Here is a 17541-nt window from a genome sequence, read left to right on the forward strand (position 1 = left end):
AGATGTCTTCCCAGATCCACGGAGCCTCTGGAACACCGATGCTGCTGTCAAGAAGGAAGGAGGTTAAGCACCAGGCAATCACAATACAGGCAGGTAAATAAAGTAATCTAAAGTGTCTTACCTATCTGGTGTAAGGGAGACCCAGGTAACCTAGTAGGGAGGTTCGAGGCTCATTAGATGCGGCGGTCCCTGGAATGGTAGAACCGCAGGTTAGCGTGGATGAGGAGTAGCCACCTGTGGGAGTCAGGGCTTGACTTGAATCCCCGGTAGGGAAAAGGCGTAGGAGACCAGCAGGGTACCAAGGGATGATCCAAAGACAAGTCGAGGTGCAGTCCAAATATCCGGCAACAGGTAAACAGTTCCAAGCAAAAGTACCAAGGGGTGTCCAAGGGAGTCCGAGATAGAGTTCCGTGATCAAGGTAACAAGGAGCAAGTAGCAACGCCAAACAGTGTCCGAAGCCAGCTGAGAAGCAATGAGCGATCTGTCTCTCAGGCCTTTATACTAATCGCCGCTGGGTCACGTGACTTCTCTGGATCATGTGACGTTCACCAAGATCAAACGGGGAACGCCATAGCGTATCACGTGACCGGCGCGGAGACGTAAGGCCGCCCTTTCTGCTATACGTTCTCCAAGGCAGTTGCCAATGCAGAAAGGGTTGCAATCGAGCCCGTACAACGGTACGGAGTCTTCGGTTCTGTGGCTTCACCGAATCACTTGAGCCTCGAAGCTTGGGAGGAGATGTTGGGGGAATGTGAGCAGTGTTCTGATGTGTCGTGGCCTGGTGTGCAGAGGATCGCCTAACATAGCCCCCCCCCAACGGCCCACGACCCCGTGGGCAGGACGGATGATCCCTATGGAAGCGGGCTACCAACCGCGGGGCGTTCACATCAGATGCGGAAACCCACGAACGCTCCTCCGGGCCGTAACCCGTCCAATCCACCAGAAACTGGAGCCTACCCCTAAACCATCTAGAACCCAATATGGCCGATACCTCAAAAACATCAGGTGAGGTCAAGGACACCGGCGCAACAGGGGCCCGAAGACGGACTGAGTCAGGACAGGGTTTGAGGAGGGAGACATGAAACACAGGATGGATACGCCAAGAGCTGGGGAGTACTAGACGGAAAGCCACCGGATTAACAACCTGCGAGATCACATACGGCCCGACAAAGCGAGGCAGCAACTTCCGGCAACCCACCAGGCGAAGATGTCGGGAAGACAACCAGACCCTAGAACCCACCACCAGAGGGGGAGCAGCACGACGTTTGCCATCCACACGGGCCTTCATAGAGGCCTTTGCTTCAGTGAGATGAACCACTGTACTCGCATGAATAGCAGAAAGATCCCTAAGACATGTCGTGGCCGCAGGATTCAAAGAACCAGAGGCATCAGGGACCGGCAAAACCTTGGGATGTTGACCATAGAGGGCGTAAAAAGGAGAATAACCAGTAGCTGAATGAGCCGCATTGTTATACGCAAACTCCGCAAGCCGCAAAACGGCCAACCAAGAGGACTGGTGTTGCAATATGAGGCAACGAAGGTACTGTTCCATCGATTGATTCGTCCTTTCGGTCTGACCATCGGTCTCCGGATGATAGGCCGAAGAATACCTTGTATCAATGCCCAATAGTTTCGTCAAGGATCTCCAAAACCGAGAGGTGAACTGCGAACCTCGATCGGAAATAATGACCGAAGGGAGGCCGAATAGCATAAACACATGTTCAAAAAACAAGTCCGCCAAGACAGGGGCCGAAGGGACACCTTTGCAAGGGACAAAACGGGCCATTTTTGTGAACGTGTCCACTACTACCCAGATGGTATCGAAGCCTTTCGACTTGGGGAGATCGGTAACGAAATCCATCGTCAAGGTATGCCAGGGCCTGGGAGGTACCGGAAGCGGAAGCAACAACCCAATCGGTCGACCCCTTTGATGTTTAGCCTGAGCACATACCGCACAAGACCTGACGTAACACTCCACATCGCGCCTCATAGAAGGCCACCAACACCAACGCTTGAGAAGGTCTAAAGTGCGCTCTTGTCCGGGATGGGCATTAAAGGGGGCGTCATGAGACCACTCAAGGGCAAGATTACGTGTATCAGGTGTAGGAAGGAACAGGCGTTCATGTACGAAAGGTAAACCATCAGAATATACCGGATCCCATTCTCGTAACTGGTCAGAATGATCGCTAGTCCAGGATCGAACCGAGTCTATCAGTGACAATGAGGGAGTACAGAGACAAATCACATGACTCTTTTCGAGAACAGTGTCGGGGAATGTAGGCAGCTGGACCCCCCCCGGGGAACGTGACAAGGCATCCGCCTTCCCATGCGCCGTTCCAGGACGGTGCATAATACGGAAGTCGAAGGAGGAAAAGAAAAGATGCCATCGGACCTGTCTGCTATTAATGCATTTCAGGGAGGCCAAATCCTGTAGGTTCCGATGATCGGAGTATACTGTGACAGGATACTTAGCCCCCAGAAGATGATGACGCCAAACACGGAACGCGTCCATGACCGCCAAGAGTTCCTTTTCCGTAACGGTATAATGAGACTCAGTACCGGAAAACTTACGGGAGTGGAACGCCACTGGGTGTAACTTGCCGGTGTTAGGACACGTTTGTGACAGCACCGCCCCGAGGGCAAAGGAAGAGGCATCTGCCTCGACTATGAACGGAAGATCCGGATTGGGATGTTGGAGTACCGGTGCGGTAGTAAAGGCGGTTTTCAGAGTCACAAAAGCCTCCTGCTGTTCTCTCTGCCACTGATATGGCACCCGAGGGCTAGTCAGGGCCGTGAGTGGGGCTACAATCGTGGAAAAGGAAGAGATGAAACGCCTATAGAAGTTGGCGAATCCTAAAAAGGCCTGCAAGGACTTGAGTGTTTGAGGTACTGGCCAATCTAAGACTGCTTTGACCTTAGACTCGTTCATGGATACCGCCCCAGGGGTGATATGGAAACCCAAAAACTCAACAGAGGTCTTATGGAACTGACATTTCTCAGGTTTGGCAAATAAGGAATGTTTGCTTAAACGGGCTAATACCTCTCGGACGTGTTTTACATGGACATCCAGGTCACGAGAGAAGATCAGGATGTCGTCCAAATATACAACCATGTACACATCCAGAATATCCCTGAAAATGTCATTCATGAATCGTTGGAACGTGGCCGGGGCGTTACATAAGCCAAAAGGCATGACAAGATATTCGTACAATCCGTAACGTGTACAGAAAGCAGTTTTCCACTCGTCTCCCTCGCGAACGCGTACCAAATTGTATGCGCCGCGTAGATCAAGTTTGGTAAAAACGGTGGCATGTGTTAAGTGATCTAAGAGTGGAGTGATTAACGGGATGGGATATCTATCCTTCTTGGTGATCGCGTTCAGACGCCGATAATCCACACAAGGACGTAAATCCCCCTCCTTCTTAGGTACAAAGAAGATAGGACTTGCCGCTGGTGAAGTGGAGGGGCGGATGTGTCCTAAACGCAGGGCATTCTGTACGTATTCTTTTAACACCAGTTCCTCCGAAGGAGATAGAGAGTAGATCCTGCCCGAAGGAACGGTGGAATCAGGAAGCAGTTCGATTGGGCAGTCATAAGGTCTATGTGGAGGAAGTACCTCAGACGAGCCTCGATCGAAAACCGATTCGAAAGCCAGATATTCTGGTGGGATCCCAGACACCAACCCCCCAACAGTATGAGACTGTATGACTTCTGGATCGTCAACCGTCAGTGTGAGTTGTGCTAGTGCTCCCAAGACCCGAGAGGGTGTGTCAGAGGCTTGATGGATCGGGAGACAATAATTCTGACAAATATCGGACTCAAAGAGTACAGTGCCTGCTTGCCAATTGATCAATGGGTTATGTTCACGTAACCAGGGTATCCCTAGTATGATACCGAATTGAGGTGCGGTGATCAAATCAAAGCTCAAGGTTTCTGTGTGTATGTCCTGTATGTTCAACAAGAGGGGTGCGGTTTGGTGTCTAACAGGACCAGAAATCAATGCGGAGCCGTCTACGGCTTGGACAGGTTCCGGTCGTGTTTTTACCACTAAAGGTAGATTGAGGGAATGGGCTAATTCAATATCTATGTAATTACCAGTGGCACCAGAATCAATAATGATATTGACTACATGCAGAAGGCCAGTAGAGGGACATAGAGTAGCCTTTACGGAGATAGGTTGAACACGAGCAAAGGTAAGAGGGGTTCCCGGAGAAGATGATGGAACACTCGACCTGGTCTCCGGTTCTAAGGTCGAGCCATCCGAAAAACCTGACTCTTCTTGGGACGTCGAGGACACTCTTTCACGAAATGTCCAGTGATGCCACAGTAAAAGCACGCATTATCAACCCTTCTTCGTTCCCTCTCAGATGTTGTAATAGGACTGCGTACCCCTCCCACTTGCATAGGTTCTTCAGTAACGGAAACGGGAGTGTTAACAAGAGGAGGAGAGGAGGAGGCCCCTGATTCAGCTCTACGCTCCGCTCGGCGTGCATCTACCTGCAGGACGAGGTCAACCAATTCCTGGTACTGGGTAGGCATAGAAGGGATCACTGCTAAAGCGTCTTTCATGGTGTTATTCAATCCCCTATAAAAGACCACCGCCCGCTTATTCTCTGGCCATGATGTTTCCGCAACTAGCTGATTAAACCTGGTGATGTAATCTATCAGCGTTCTTTTGCCCTGAGTCAATTCCAACAACTCCAAATCCCTAGACTGTGCCTTGTGTCGAGTATCGAATACTCGGGACATTTCTAGGACCAACAAATCAAAGTCGTAAAGAACCGGGCTATTGTTTTCTAACAGGGGATTAGCCCAAGCGGCAGCTGTACCAGCTAAATGGGAAAGGGCGAAGGCGGCCTTAGCAGTGGACGTGGGAAAAGCCAAAGGCCTGCATAAGAAATGTAACTTGCACTGGTTAACAAAGGTTATGAATGTCTTGGGATCGCCCTGGTAACGTTCAGGAGCAGCCAGGGGGGAAGGAGTTGGGAGGACTATTGGAGTCGGGACTGGCGGTGTAGGGGAGGAGCTGCCCTCTCCAAACTCCGAGTCTGCAGGAAGTGAATGCTGAACGCTCTGTATGGTATCCAGCCTTTGGTGGATCACTGTGTTCGCGGCGGCCATGTCTGCCCTTAGTATTGTAATTGCCTGAACTAAAGCAGTCATGGGTTCGTCCGTGGATCCCTGCATCGTCTAACACGACTATACGGCTTCTCAGTCTGTTCTGACTTGAGTGTCGTGTAGACCGATGAGACCTCCGTCCCCAAGTGACGCACAGGGGAACGAAAATAGAAACCCGCTGTGCGACCCTTGAGGCCACAGGTGAGAGATGTCTTCCCAGATCCACGGAGCCTCTGGAACACCGATGCTGCTGTCAAGAAGGAAGGAGGTTAAGCACCAGGCAATCACAATACAGGCAGGTAAATAAAGTAATCTAAAGTGTCTTACCTATCTGGTGTAAGGGAGACCCAGGTAACCTAGTAGGGAGGTTCGAGGCTCATTAGATGCGGCGGTCCCTGGAATGGTAGAACCGCAGGTTAGCGTGGATGAGGAGTAGCCACCTGTGGGAGTCAGGGCTTGACTTGAATCCCCGGTAGGGAAAAGGCGTAGGAGACCAGCAGGGTACCAAGGGATGATCCAAAGACAAGTCGAGGTGCAGTCCAAATATCCGGCAACAGGTAAACAGTTCCAAGCAAAAGTACCAAGGGGTGTCCAAGGGAGTCCGAGATAGAGTTCCGTGATCAAGGTAACAAGGAGCAAGTAGCAACGCCAAACAGTGTCCGAAGCCAGCTGAGAAGCAATGAGCGATCTGTCTCTCAGGCCTTTATACTAATCGCCGCTGGGTCACGTGACTTCTCTGGATCATGTGACGTTCACCAAGATCAAACGGGGAACGCCATAGCGTATCACGTGACCGGCGCGGAGACGTAAGGCCGCCCTTTCTGCTATACGTTCTCCAAGGCAGTTGCCAATGCAGAAAGGGTTGCAATCGAGCCCGTACAACGGTACGGAGTCTTCGGTTCTGTGGCTTCACCGAATCACTTGAGCCTCGAAGCTTGGGAGGAGATGTTGGGGGAATGTGAGCAGTGTTCTGATGTGTCGTGGCCTGGTGTGCAGAGGATCGCCTAACAAAGATTCACGATGGTTCCAGGCATGTGAACAGAAGTGTTTCTCTATATAAAGCTGTAATTGGCACCCATGTAAATCAAGCATTGGCAATGCCATTTTTTGTGTAAGCATGGAAGAGGCACTTGCGAGGCACCGAGTAGTGGCATTAACTACCCATTGTTGGTAGTAGGTGAATGGTGAGAGTACCTGAGCATCTAATAGCAGTGCCTGGCAAAATCTTAAAACTTATGCACAACCCAAAAATGTTGGCTTTGCAATGCTTGTTATTTACAGGACTTCAGTGAAGGACATGCAGAGTGCTCATAAATCGAGTGGCTAAAGGTAGGTCTAGTAAGACATTGTAATTACACCAGTAGCATATTTACAACTCCAATTAAGTCATTACCTCTCAGCAGACTGCTTTGAAAAAACATTGACAGGCACTTTGAGTGGCAAGTTTGATGGTAAGGCTTGATTAAAGCGTTCTTAAAGAGTTCCTATGAGGAGGGGTTTTGGGCAGGCAGAGGCAGGAATGGGTGGGAATTGCTATAGGGATTAGCATGGCCATGGGTGGGCAATGGGTGTGCAAATAACCAACCAAACAACACCTACAGACTCTGTATCCCTTCTCATATGTTATTCCTCCCTATGTGTACTCCAATACAATAGTTTCTACTTATAGGTGTCAGAAGCGATACCTAATAGCCCAAACTATAAAACAGAAGCACAAGTCCCAGAACACAAGTGCTGGTGTCTGAAAAGGCAGAACTGGTTTTAAGTGTCCACTTGGCAGCCTTGCCTTTTTCGTCCCCGCTTGCAGCATGGTGCTACTTAGCATACGAGCAATGATAAAATGAAGAGCTTGCAAGGTAATTGGACCAAAAAAAATGACCTTTTAACAGAATTGTGTAGATTATCACATGTGGGAGCAGTGCCGGCCGTAGAACTAGAGGGCCCTGGGCGGTAAAAGATGTGTGGGCCCCCCTAATTTGCATTAATAGTGACAGCAGTGATATCACAGAATGAGTTTTTAGTATGCAAAGGTGTCATAGGAAGTTAAATTAAAAACATGTTGCCAGGCGTAAGGTGGTAGACGAATACACTGTGACGTCCAGTGTTTGAATTGTGACTATTAAAATGTACCTATGTGGCAATAACAGGAGTATGGCTTTTTCTGAAGTAGCAGACAGTGTGATCTGAAGTATAGACTTCTAATTTTAGCAGGTAAGGCAAAGTGTGATAAGAGTTTGCCCGGGAGCACTGACTCTGGTTAAGTGGCAAAGCAGGGATTTGGAAGAAGTATGCAAGTCAGGAACTTGAACACATCTCTTCCCAGATGTAACTTGCAGAAATACTGTTTGCAAAGGTCTTCTTGAAACTTTGGGTTGGAAACACTATCTGACTGTGAAAGGCATTGCAAAAATATAAGATTGTGTTTTGCTAAATGAAACTAACTGCTGTTTTTGCAGAAGTTTCACAACTGTTTTCATTTTTATTATGTGTATATTTGGTCATATTGTCCAAATTAGCAATATGATTTTATTTCAAAAGCTACAGATACAGATTATTTTGACTGTCAAAAGAAATAAACCCAAGCAGATAATAGCTACGTTAATCAAGTGCTCCTCACTACCAAATGGGAAAAGAGTCTCATTAATATACGTCCTGAGACTTGATTGGAGGTGGGGAGCAGGCTAGAACTGCATAGCTCTCAACCATTTGTGTTGCAAAGGCGGGTGAAATCACCAGATTATGTTTTTGGCGGGTGAGAAGCCCATTGGAATCAATGGGCGTGCAAGAGGCTTGGCGGGTGAGTCGGCCCTTTACAAGGCGGGTGACGCCCGCCAAAAGCGTGTGAGTTGAGAGCTATGGAACTGTTTGCCGGGTTCAGGAATAGCAGGGGATCCTAAAGCAGAATATTGTAGAGGTAACTCAGCGGGTCAGAGGACTGTTGTGAGATTTTATATGTTGATACCTTTCTGTAAATCATATGGCATTTCTCCTAGTTCTGCTTCAACGTGTGCTGTAAAATGTGTTGTTCTTACCTGGGGATGAATATGACTCCCTCACTTCACAGGGTGTGGGGGACCACCATAGCGTAAATCAAAAGCTGTCACCCACGAATATACACACAGTAACTCAACATATCTTAAAGTGACATATAAAAACTTAGTTCCATTGACTTTTCCCCTTAAAAGAAAGTTCACAAGAGAAAAGAGCATTGGCCTCTCAAACAAAGTAATCAACACCAGAAAAATAACCTGAGGAAATGTTCCAATAAATAGGCAGGCAAAGTATAAAAGGTGCTCACCTTTTAAACCGAGCAAACTGTAGTGATATATTTGGAAAACCAATTCCCAATATGAGACTTGTGTTTTAATGACAATTTTATGTGGTCTTGTGGGTAAGCGTCTGCACTTGGAACATGACAACCTGAGTGAAATCCTGGTAGCCAAATGCTTTAGCAAGCCTGCCGACCTCAAAAACCACCTAAGTGGGTTGTGTCGGCCCTCTGTCCACCCACATGTTTCCTTTACTTTTGCACCGAAAAGCAGCACATGGCCACAATCAGGGCAAAATAACTACACCAGTCTCCAGGATTGCAACCTCTTTGCCGCATCCTGTGCAAATAGGTATGCAGTGATTATGTGAAATCACAAAATAACGAATCCAATTACAACAAATCCAAAAGAACGAATCACAAAATAACGAATCCAATTACAACAAATCCAAAATAACTAATTTCAAAATAACGAATTTGGGTAAAAGTAAAAATTGGATTGGGAGTGGGAATAGTGGTTTTCGGGGTGAGGGGAAAGAATTAGGAACAAAAAAGGGTGGCTTTTGGAAGGAACCCCCCCGAAAAACAAAAAAGGAATTTGTTATTTTGGTATTATTTGTGATTGGATTAGTTATTTTGTGATTCCACATAATCACATGCAACCGGGCAAATATTCATGGCTCACTTGCCCTCGCATCATTTCCCCTCCTCAATCCCATGACTGGCTTTCAACAATGCTCTGCTTTATGAAGATGACTTCAAAAGTACACATACATAGTAAGGTACTCACTCAAATATATAAATCCCTATAGAAGTATGTTAGGCAAAAAGTGTCAAATTGTGGCGATTTACCCCCCATTTTAACGGGGAGGATACAAATTCCAGAATGCAAATCAGAAAAAGGCAAAAAATGGCCTTTGGGCTTTGAAAATGTACTTTCAACACTTATAACACGCAATGTCTGACAAGGTTTCAGTGTTTGACAAATACAGGTTCATAAATGATGTGATAACAAATATTACATTCTACCAAAATAAATGGTTTTTGGTGTGTTAAACATGAACATCTGAAAATAATGTAGTTACTTTAAAACTATTATGTGTGATATAATTTCATTGACCTGGAGGAGGGGTACTCTTGAAAATTAAAATGCCTATTTGTATTTCTTAAGACGGAAACGTTATGAATGTCTTTTCCAAAGAAATTGCCTCTTAAATGGGCCATCACTTGTAAATCACCCCTGCTTTAATTGCTCTGCTTGAGGAAAGAAACTGATAATAACACAGGTTTCGCTCACGGGTGTATTTGTCCACACTGGCGAGGTACACATCTGCAAGAAAACAGAACAAATCACTTGCACACGTGTTGTTTCCTCAGCGTTTGAATTTGCTTTTGTATAAATTGAGCAATCCGTCGACATCATGTCACGATGTTTACAACTTCAATGAAGTCATGAACTCTGAGAAGACCGTTCTGAACAAACACTGTGAGGCTCTTTGTATGCAAAGAGTTCCAAAGAGGAAGAGTTATGGCCGAGCAGCGACAGGAATGGGGGAGGGGAGAAATGCCATAGGGATTATCATGGTCATGGGCAGGCAATGGATGGGCACATAACCAAACACCCACAGCCTCTCTGTCCCTCCTCATATGTCATTCCTCCCTATCTTCACTCATATGCCATTCCTCCTATCTGTACTCCAATCAAATAGTTTCGGCTTATAGGTTTCGCAAGCGACACCTAATAGCCCAAACTAAAAAAACAGTGGGGTTGTCGATGGGTGCTTGCTTAAAGGGGGACCCCTTCTTGACTGCCATTATGGGTATGTACCAACTTGTAGGTTTGGTCAACAGGTAGCTCTGTGAGTCAGCTACACAGTGTTACAGATGGCCTCAAGAACACAGCAACTCTAGAAGACAGTTCAAGTGTTTTTATGGTCAGAATAGTAAAGGGTGTCCTAAGGTCCATCCCTCTCTCTCTATCCTAGTGTGGGCTAGTCCCTCCCTAACCCAGGCATCCCACAAAATGAGGCTTATCACTAGTGATTGGGAACCCCTACAATACAAAGAGCACTCTGACTGGATGCGACGGCCTAAAGGCAAACGCCTATTCTATCTAAGCCTCCATCTTGGAACAGTCTAGATGGTCCGTGATCTAGGTTTCCCAATGTGATGTAATGTACAGGGTTGTTTTTTGCCTTATAGACACTCAGGCCTCACTTGGCCTTATCCTTCCACAATCTGAGGTGCCTCTCCCTATGTCTATTGCTCTCCCTTTACCTCCTCCTTCTCCACCTGCTGTCACGCCACGTTCTCCCTGCCACTTCCTCCTCTATCCCTCCAATGTTCCTTTCTCTACTTTCTACCTTTGATTGTACTCCCTCTCTGCACTACTACTACTCTTACCTCTCCTCAATAATACTCTCCCCTTTCCTCAATACTACTCTCCCCTCTCCTCAATACTACCCTCCCCACTCTACACTAATACTACTCTCCCCTCTCCACACAAATAGTCCCCCCTTCATACTACTCTCACTCCACCCACACCCTCTCCTCACAGTCACCCTCCTATTGCTTCCCCAGTCACCTTTTCATTCACTCCCTAATCTCTCTTTCTTCTAGGCTCACTCACACTCAAACCCGAGTACCACTTAATCCCAACAATCAATACCACACCTTACACACTCCTTTAACCATTCTCCTTCACTCTCCTATGCACCATCGTCCTCGGCCTGGATTGTTTGTCCCCCTCCTCCATTGACCTCACCCAAATAACCCACACACACCTTCTTGCTTCCTGTCCTCTCTTTTAACATCCTCCCCTTCTACTTCCATCCACTGGCGGCTCTCTCACTCACCTGGTTGCCTGGGCCAACTGGTGTCTATTATTTTTCATGGGGAGGTGTTACAAGCAAGAAAGCATACAAAGGGAGTCTTAAGCCCCGCCATATTTCAATACACTGGTCCACCTGCATTTGTCAATTGTAGCCCACTCCTCAGTCAACGGCTTTGCCGGACCGTTCATGGTGCCGGCTTGGTAAAGGTCACACTCCCCGACCTTGTTGCTGGTATGAGGTTGTTCCTTGTGTATTTGCCACTGAGCGCTGAGGTTGTAGGAATGCTGGGCGCACTAGTCTGGGTAGCATCCTGAATGTGCTCACTGAGCTGTTGTGCAGGCTGCTCTACACTGCTCAGGTTCTCTGCTGTCTCTTTCCCGTTCCGATTTGGTTTTGGCTCAGGAGTGCTGGATGTTGTAGTTTCCTAGGAGATAATGAAACTGGCCAGCATGGTGTAGTACAGGCATTGAGTGACAAACAGTGGTACTTAACTTAAACATGCAAGCACATGAAGAATGGACAGGGACTGGGGCCCTCCCACGCCCGCCTCTGGAGTAGGACTGGCTGTAGGATAACTTACCATAGTAGGCCTCCCACCCCAGGCTGAGAGGGATCCCCATCTCCGGTTGATAGGGACAGGTCCCTGGCCTTGTGCAACCCCAGTACCCAGTACGTTGTTTTGTGAGTCTATAATCAAAGAAAGCACGAGGATTGTCTGGTGAAAGCAAAGACTTTCGAAGTTGCCGGATTTGGATTTATGGCCGAGCCCTGGCAGTAAACATAGTCAATATAGACTCCCATTATAAAACAGGTGGTGACAAACACAAGCAATGTCTTCAGGATATACACCTTTCTGATGCATAAGATTCGGATGACCTGGTCATAAGGGGACAGTTTCCTTCAGAATGGACAGGTGGAGTCAGTATACCGATAATCTATGCAACAGGGACTCATCATAGAGGCCAATCCTTGGTGTGCCCCAACTCACCGGAGCCTGGTCATAAACGGAATACGGACATTTTATCACATTTGAATGCAGTGTTTTTGGTAAGGGTAGAGGGGCGGGGGTGGCAACATAGAATGTATGGGGATGGGAAGGGCGGGAAGAACACTTGCCCTCCCGTAAAATACCCATCACTGTGATGTGCCATAGATCCAAAATATGTGAGGGGGGTGGCTCCCAGTAAAAGGTGACATACCTGAAGGGGAACACCTTTTCAATGAATGCTATGTAATGAGATGCAATACAAGTGGTCTTTTATACCGCACCAATTACCACTGCATTGGTTTCTCAGCACCAAGGTTTGTGCTCGGGTTGGTTTATTGTGCCCCTGCCCGGGGCATCCTAAGGCGAGTGTGAGGAGGAGATGAGAGAGAAGGGTGACGTAGGAGCTCAAAGAACAGCTACAAACATGAAGTGTTGATGAGGCATAACATGGCCAGCATGACGGGGCGTGGATACGTTTTGATCTCACTTGCGCTCACCTTGTGGCGAGGGTTTCATGTGCCAATATCCCTGCAAAAATATTGCCATACAAGAATGGTGCCTTTATTTGCAGCCACATTAACCCATTGAACCTGCAGGGGACAACCCTGCAACCCCCATATTTTTTTAAGGGATCAGTGGATACCCCCGCTCCCATTTACCCGATAAATGATCCCCATAACTAATGTTGCCTATGCCGTTTTCCGGCGACCATATATATATGGCGACATTTTTTATGGGGATATTATTACCTGATACCGTGGCGAGTGGGTTGAGGACAGGCAAGCCAATGCAACGGGGAAAAATACTAGTAAAACCTATTGCTAGGTGGCACAATACTGGTACTCAAATAGTAAGTGGCCACGGGTGTGAATGAAAAACTCAATGCAGGGGTTAAGAGGAGGGCGTGGCGTGCAGGGCGGGGCAGGAACGAAGGGTGGCATAGTTAGAATGAGGCTGAAAGGTGTTTCGAAGACCTAGCCAGTTGGCAGAGGGTGCTGGTGTGCCGCAGGGGGGTTTCTACAGGATCAGCGGCTCGGCTGGTGTAGTTGTAGGGGATTGGCCATATTAAGTTGGCCATGCTTGGGCCACTGACCCCCTTTACAGTGGTATGCATGAGGAGATCTGATCCAAACGGTAATTTGTAGATGCGGAATAGGAAAACTTGGCTTCTAAATGGACTCCCCTATTTGACCCACATTGTGTGAGCCTCGGCAAGTTCCTTAATGTTCTCGTGTATTGGTTTTCTACTCAGCCCAAAGTGGGATTGCTTCGAAACAGCAGCAGGGCATAGCGAGAAAGCAAACATCGACATTTAATGGATCTCTGAAGAGGTGCGCGTTTGCAGACGCCTGTGACGCACCTCAGTTTGTGTGGCGCTGCCTATGATGACAGGGCCCGGCAGCCATTCTCTGACGCACCCCTTATTTCATTCTTCAGAGGCCAACTGCTGCTCTTCCACAAATAGCCCACTTGCACCACAACAAAGTAAATGCGCAGACTCACCCGTTTCGTGTTTTCGAGAACTTGTTGATCTGGTTTTCCATAACTGGGTGGGTTGGCGTAAGGATCGTAGCCGAGTTTGGCCAACATGGGCGCAATGACTGGCATGTCTCGCAGCACATCTGGAGGTATTTTTCCCACCCATTTTGACAACGCTTCGACGTTGACCGGCTTGATGACTTGGTCAGTCGACCTTTCCACTCTGTGAAACAACAAGAAAAGGAGATATTAGAATGTTTCATGCATGATCGAATGTCCTTTCTTATGCAACAAAAGGCCTGTTTACTAGCTTTCAAATACGGACTAATCTACGTTCGTGCATTCCATTGCAATCTCCCTTCCCCCCAGTTCCAATGTATAGTGCCCCCTGGTGTCCACTCGTGCAGCGCATACGCCTTATTGCAATAGAAATCAGCCCCCTCAGCCCTGAAGCCCAGATGCAGCATGATATTGTACAGCTGTCTCTGCCAGCGGGGTACCAGACTCCCTGCATCTCAGCACGTGACCATGTGCCTCTCTTGGTGTGCCCTCGGGTCTCTGTGCCAGTGTAAGCCCCACAGGCTCAGTGCCTTGGCACAGGAGCAGCAGACGTGGGATACAGAATCCCTGCGTAGATAGGTGACGATGTGTTTTGTGTAGATTATTTTTGTGAATGCAATGGTGTTTCAACCATATGTTTCTATGGCTTCGGCTTACTAAAGTATTTTTGGATTGGTCCGGGTTTGCTGCCAAGAATGGGCAGCCTTCGGCTGTTTGGAGGCGCTGGAAATGGCCCATGTTTAGCGAGAGGTGGATGTGTCGAGCAGATGTTGGTTTCGGCCTGGATTTAGGACTGCAGATGTTCTGAGTGTCGGGGCAACATGTGTGGCATACAGCAGAAAAAACAATTTAGAAAGCTCACTACACCCCAATTAACATGCTGCTGTGGGTTTGTTCTTGTGATAACCTGTGCAGCATTACTACCTTCCGTCCCTGGAATGCGGTCTTTGGACTTAGCTGTAGCAGTGGCGGGTTGGGAAGAGGGGCAATGTCCCCCCCCCCCCACGCTGCCTGTGCGGTTACTCCATGGGCGAGAGATGCAATGTGCAGTGGCCTGTCCAAACACACACACACACACAAACCCCCCCCCCCCACGTTCCCCCCCCCTCCCCCTATCATAGTTTAGGATAATGGGGTGGCACCTGGGGTGGCCAATCAGATTCCAGGGGTAGCACGTGCCACTCCAGGCCACTCCATTGACGCGCCACTGTCCAGGGGTAGCAAGTGCCACTCTAGGCCACTCCATTGACGCGCCACTGGCAATGGGTAAATAAGACATTGGAGAAGCTAAAATCCTGCCGCATTCAGCCTGCCTAGTGCAGCAAGGCCTGCCAGGCTTCTGTGTAGATGGTGCAAGACGCTTGTCTTAAGGTTTGCAAGGTTTCAGATGGGCCACCACAATGAGTGAGTGGCAGAAGATCCTAGGCCACAGACGCACGTCCATAATGCTCAGCGGCAATATACACATTTTAATAACAGATTCTGTGGCCCTGGATGGGAATGTTTGCACCACTGTGGCCTATACATCATTGGACTCTTACAATCCTCAGCAGCTTATCAGGACTCCTACTTGCCAATATAACTGGGCAAGCTTGACTGCGCTCAGAGACGTTCTGGGTCAAAGCGGAGGACGACAACGAGCACCACCTGCTGCATATTTGCCCCAGAATTATTTTTTAAAAAATGCTACTGATGTGGTTGCTGCACATACAGGAGCGTGGCTGTCCCGCCCTCTGCCACTCGCCGATTGGCCTGGGGCATGACAGGAGGAGCACTGCACTTACTGGCATGGTGCAGGAGACTGTACAGAGTGGACTGGCAACGTGCTTGAAGCAAGTTTGCTGCATTATAAGATAAGTGCCAACACTTTTGGCTCTGGTCACACTTTCTTCCCCTCCCTGGGAGATGCCATCTTCCATAGCCCCTCGCATACTAGCCATGCCATCCCATTTTCTCTTTGCTAAACCCATCCATAAATACACCAGTGCTGTGCTTACATAAACCTTCCGCAGCCCACCTCCTCGCAGCCCACCTTATCGCCGCCATCTAAACATACAACGGCCCTGTCCTTACACCCCTCCACCTTCCTCAGCACCCCTATCCCTCATTCCCTTCTCCAGACCCCTCAAAAAAAAAAAAATATATATATATATATATTTGTTTTTTACAGTGAAGCTCCTGGAGTTGAGGGGTCCCCCGCCACACCAGGTCTGGGGTTGCCCCAGCACAGTCTTCACCCATCAGGATGAAGGCTGGGCCAGGGCTTGCTGCGCGAGAAGGAATCACTCAGTAAGGAGCTGATTGTGACGTGGCACGTGTCACATGCCATGTTCAGCTCCAACCCCTTCACCGGCTTCCTCGCGGCTCACATACAGGAACCAGGAAGCTCTCCCAGCTTCCCGTTTCTGAGCAGCACCGAGAAGTCGAGGTTGGCCTGGAGTGACGGACCGAAGCTGGAAAAACAGGAAAGAAGTTTAAAAAAAAAAAAAAAGGTGATGTGTATTCTGCCTGTGTGGAGTGCATGCCAGATGTATGTATGTTCTGCAAAGTCTTATTACCAACCCCATTTTAGCGAAGGATTGGATGGATCACTTTTCTAGACTCTTCTCAAAGCCCAACTCACACAATATAAATCCCATAGGAAATACAAGTTTGAGATGGGAGTTTGGAACTGATAGAGAGGACATTCTTGATTTAATCAAAACCTCCAGCAACTCCAGAGCAGCAGGCCCTGATGGCCTCACAAATTTGACTTTGAAACAGCACCTTGAGGAATGGGCATCCTTCTTACATCGCCTGTTTCTCTTGGTGAAATCAAAACATACCATTCTGGCAACATGGACAAAATCTATAATTGTACCCATCTTTAAGAAGGGTGATAGGTCTGTGGCAACGAACTACAGGCCTATCGCCCTTCTGGGCGTTATTGGGAAGCTTTTTGCCACTTTGGTCCTGAATCATCTCACAGATTGGAGCTGGGACTCTAAACATCGGGACCGTTGGCAGGCTGGGTTGGAAAAGGGAATCGGAACATCATTGAACCTTTTCCTAATCAACTACCTGAAACTGAGAACCCCAAAGAAGAACAGTAAAACATATATCTTGCATCAGTGGACCTGTAACAAGCGTTTGATTCAGTTAATAGAGATAGGCTTTGGGAGAAGTTAAAGGAGTGGGGCTGTCCGGCAGATCTACGTGAGGCCATGGAGGCTCTTCATTCAAACACCAGTATTCAAATTAAACTCAATCAAAAGGGGGACATGACAAACCCGATTAAAACGGGAGTGGGCCTCAAACAGGGTTGCCGCCTAGCCCCTGCCATCTTCAAACTGTATATCTCAGACATGGGCGATGCCTTCACGGACATTAGGTGCTTTCCACCATGTATCACAGGCATCCCAATGAACAGATTGTTGTATGCAGACAATGTTATCCTTTTGGATGAAACTCCGATTGGGCTACAGCGCCAATTGGATGCGTTGGCATCCTTCCTTTCTTCCAACGATCTGAGAGTAAATGCTACCAAATCAGCAGTGCTCAATCTTGGTAAGCTAAGGCGCCAATCGCTAAAATTCAAGGGTTGGTACATAAACGGAGATCAAATTTGTGAGACAATGGAAATGCTTTACTTAGGTATACCAATCAATGCAAGATACAGTGAAGCCCAAAGAGAAGTAGTGCTAAGGCGTAAATTGAAGATGTTAACAGCCCAGGCAAGACTGATTGTATGCATATACTGCAAATTTACACTGGCTCCTCTGTTACATTTTTATACCATGAAGGTAGTCCCTAT

General features: G+C 47.9%; 1 protein-coding gene across 3 annotated transcripts in view; it reads right to left on the reverse strand.

The window, feature by feature from the left end:
* The window catches only part of TPST1 (tyrosylprotein sulfotransferase 1), a 542880-nt gene that overhangs the window by 102961 nt on the left and 422378 nt on the right, over positions 1–17541 (reverse strand). For all 3 annotated transcript variants that reach the window (XM_069614863.1, XM_069614864.1, XM_069614865.1), the window contains exon 3: positions 13713–13911. In XM_069614863.1, coding sequence (XP_069470964.1) covers positions 13713–13911 — 199 coding nt within the window. The remainder of the gene's footprint in view (positions 1–13712; positions 13912–17541) is intronic.

Source organism: Ambystoma mexicanum, chromosome 9 (assembly GCF_040938575.1).
Source record: "Ambystoma mexicanum isolate Mex_15411 chromosome 9, UKY_AmexF1_1, whole genome shotgun sequence".
NCBI classification, from domain to species: Eukaryota; Metazoa; Chordata; class Amphibia; order Caudata; family Ambystomatidae; genus Ambystoma; species Ambystoma mexicanum.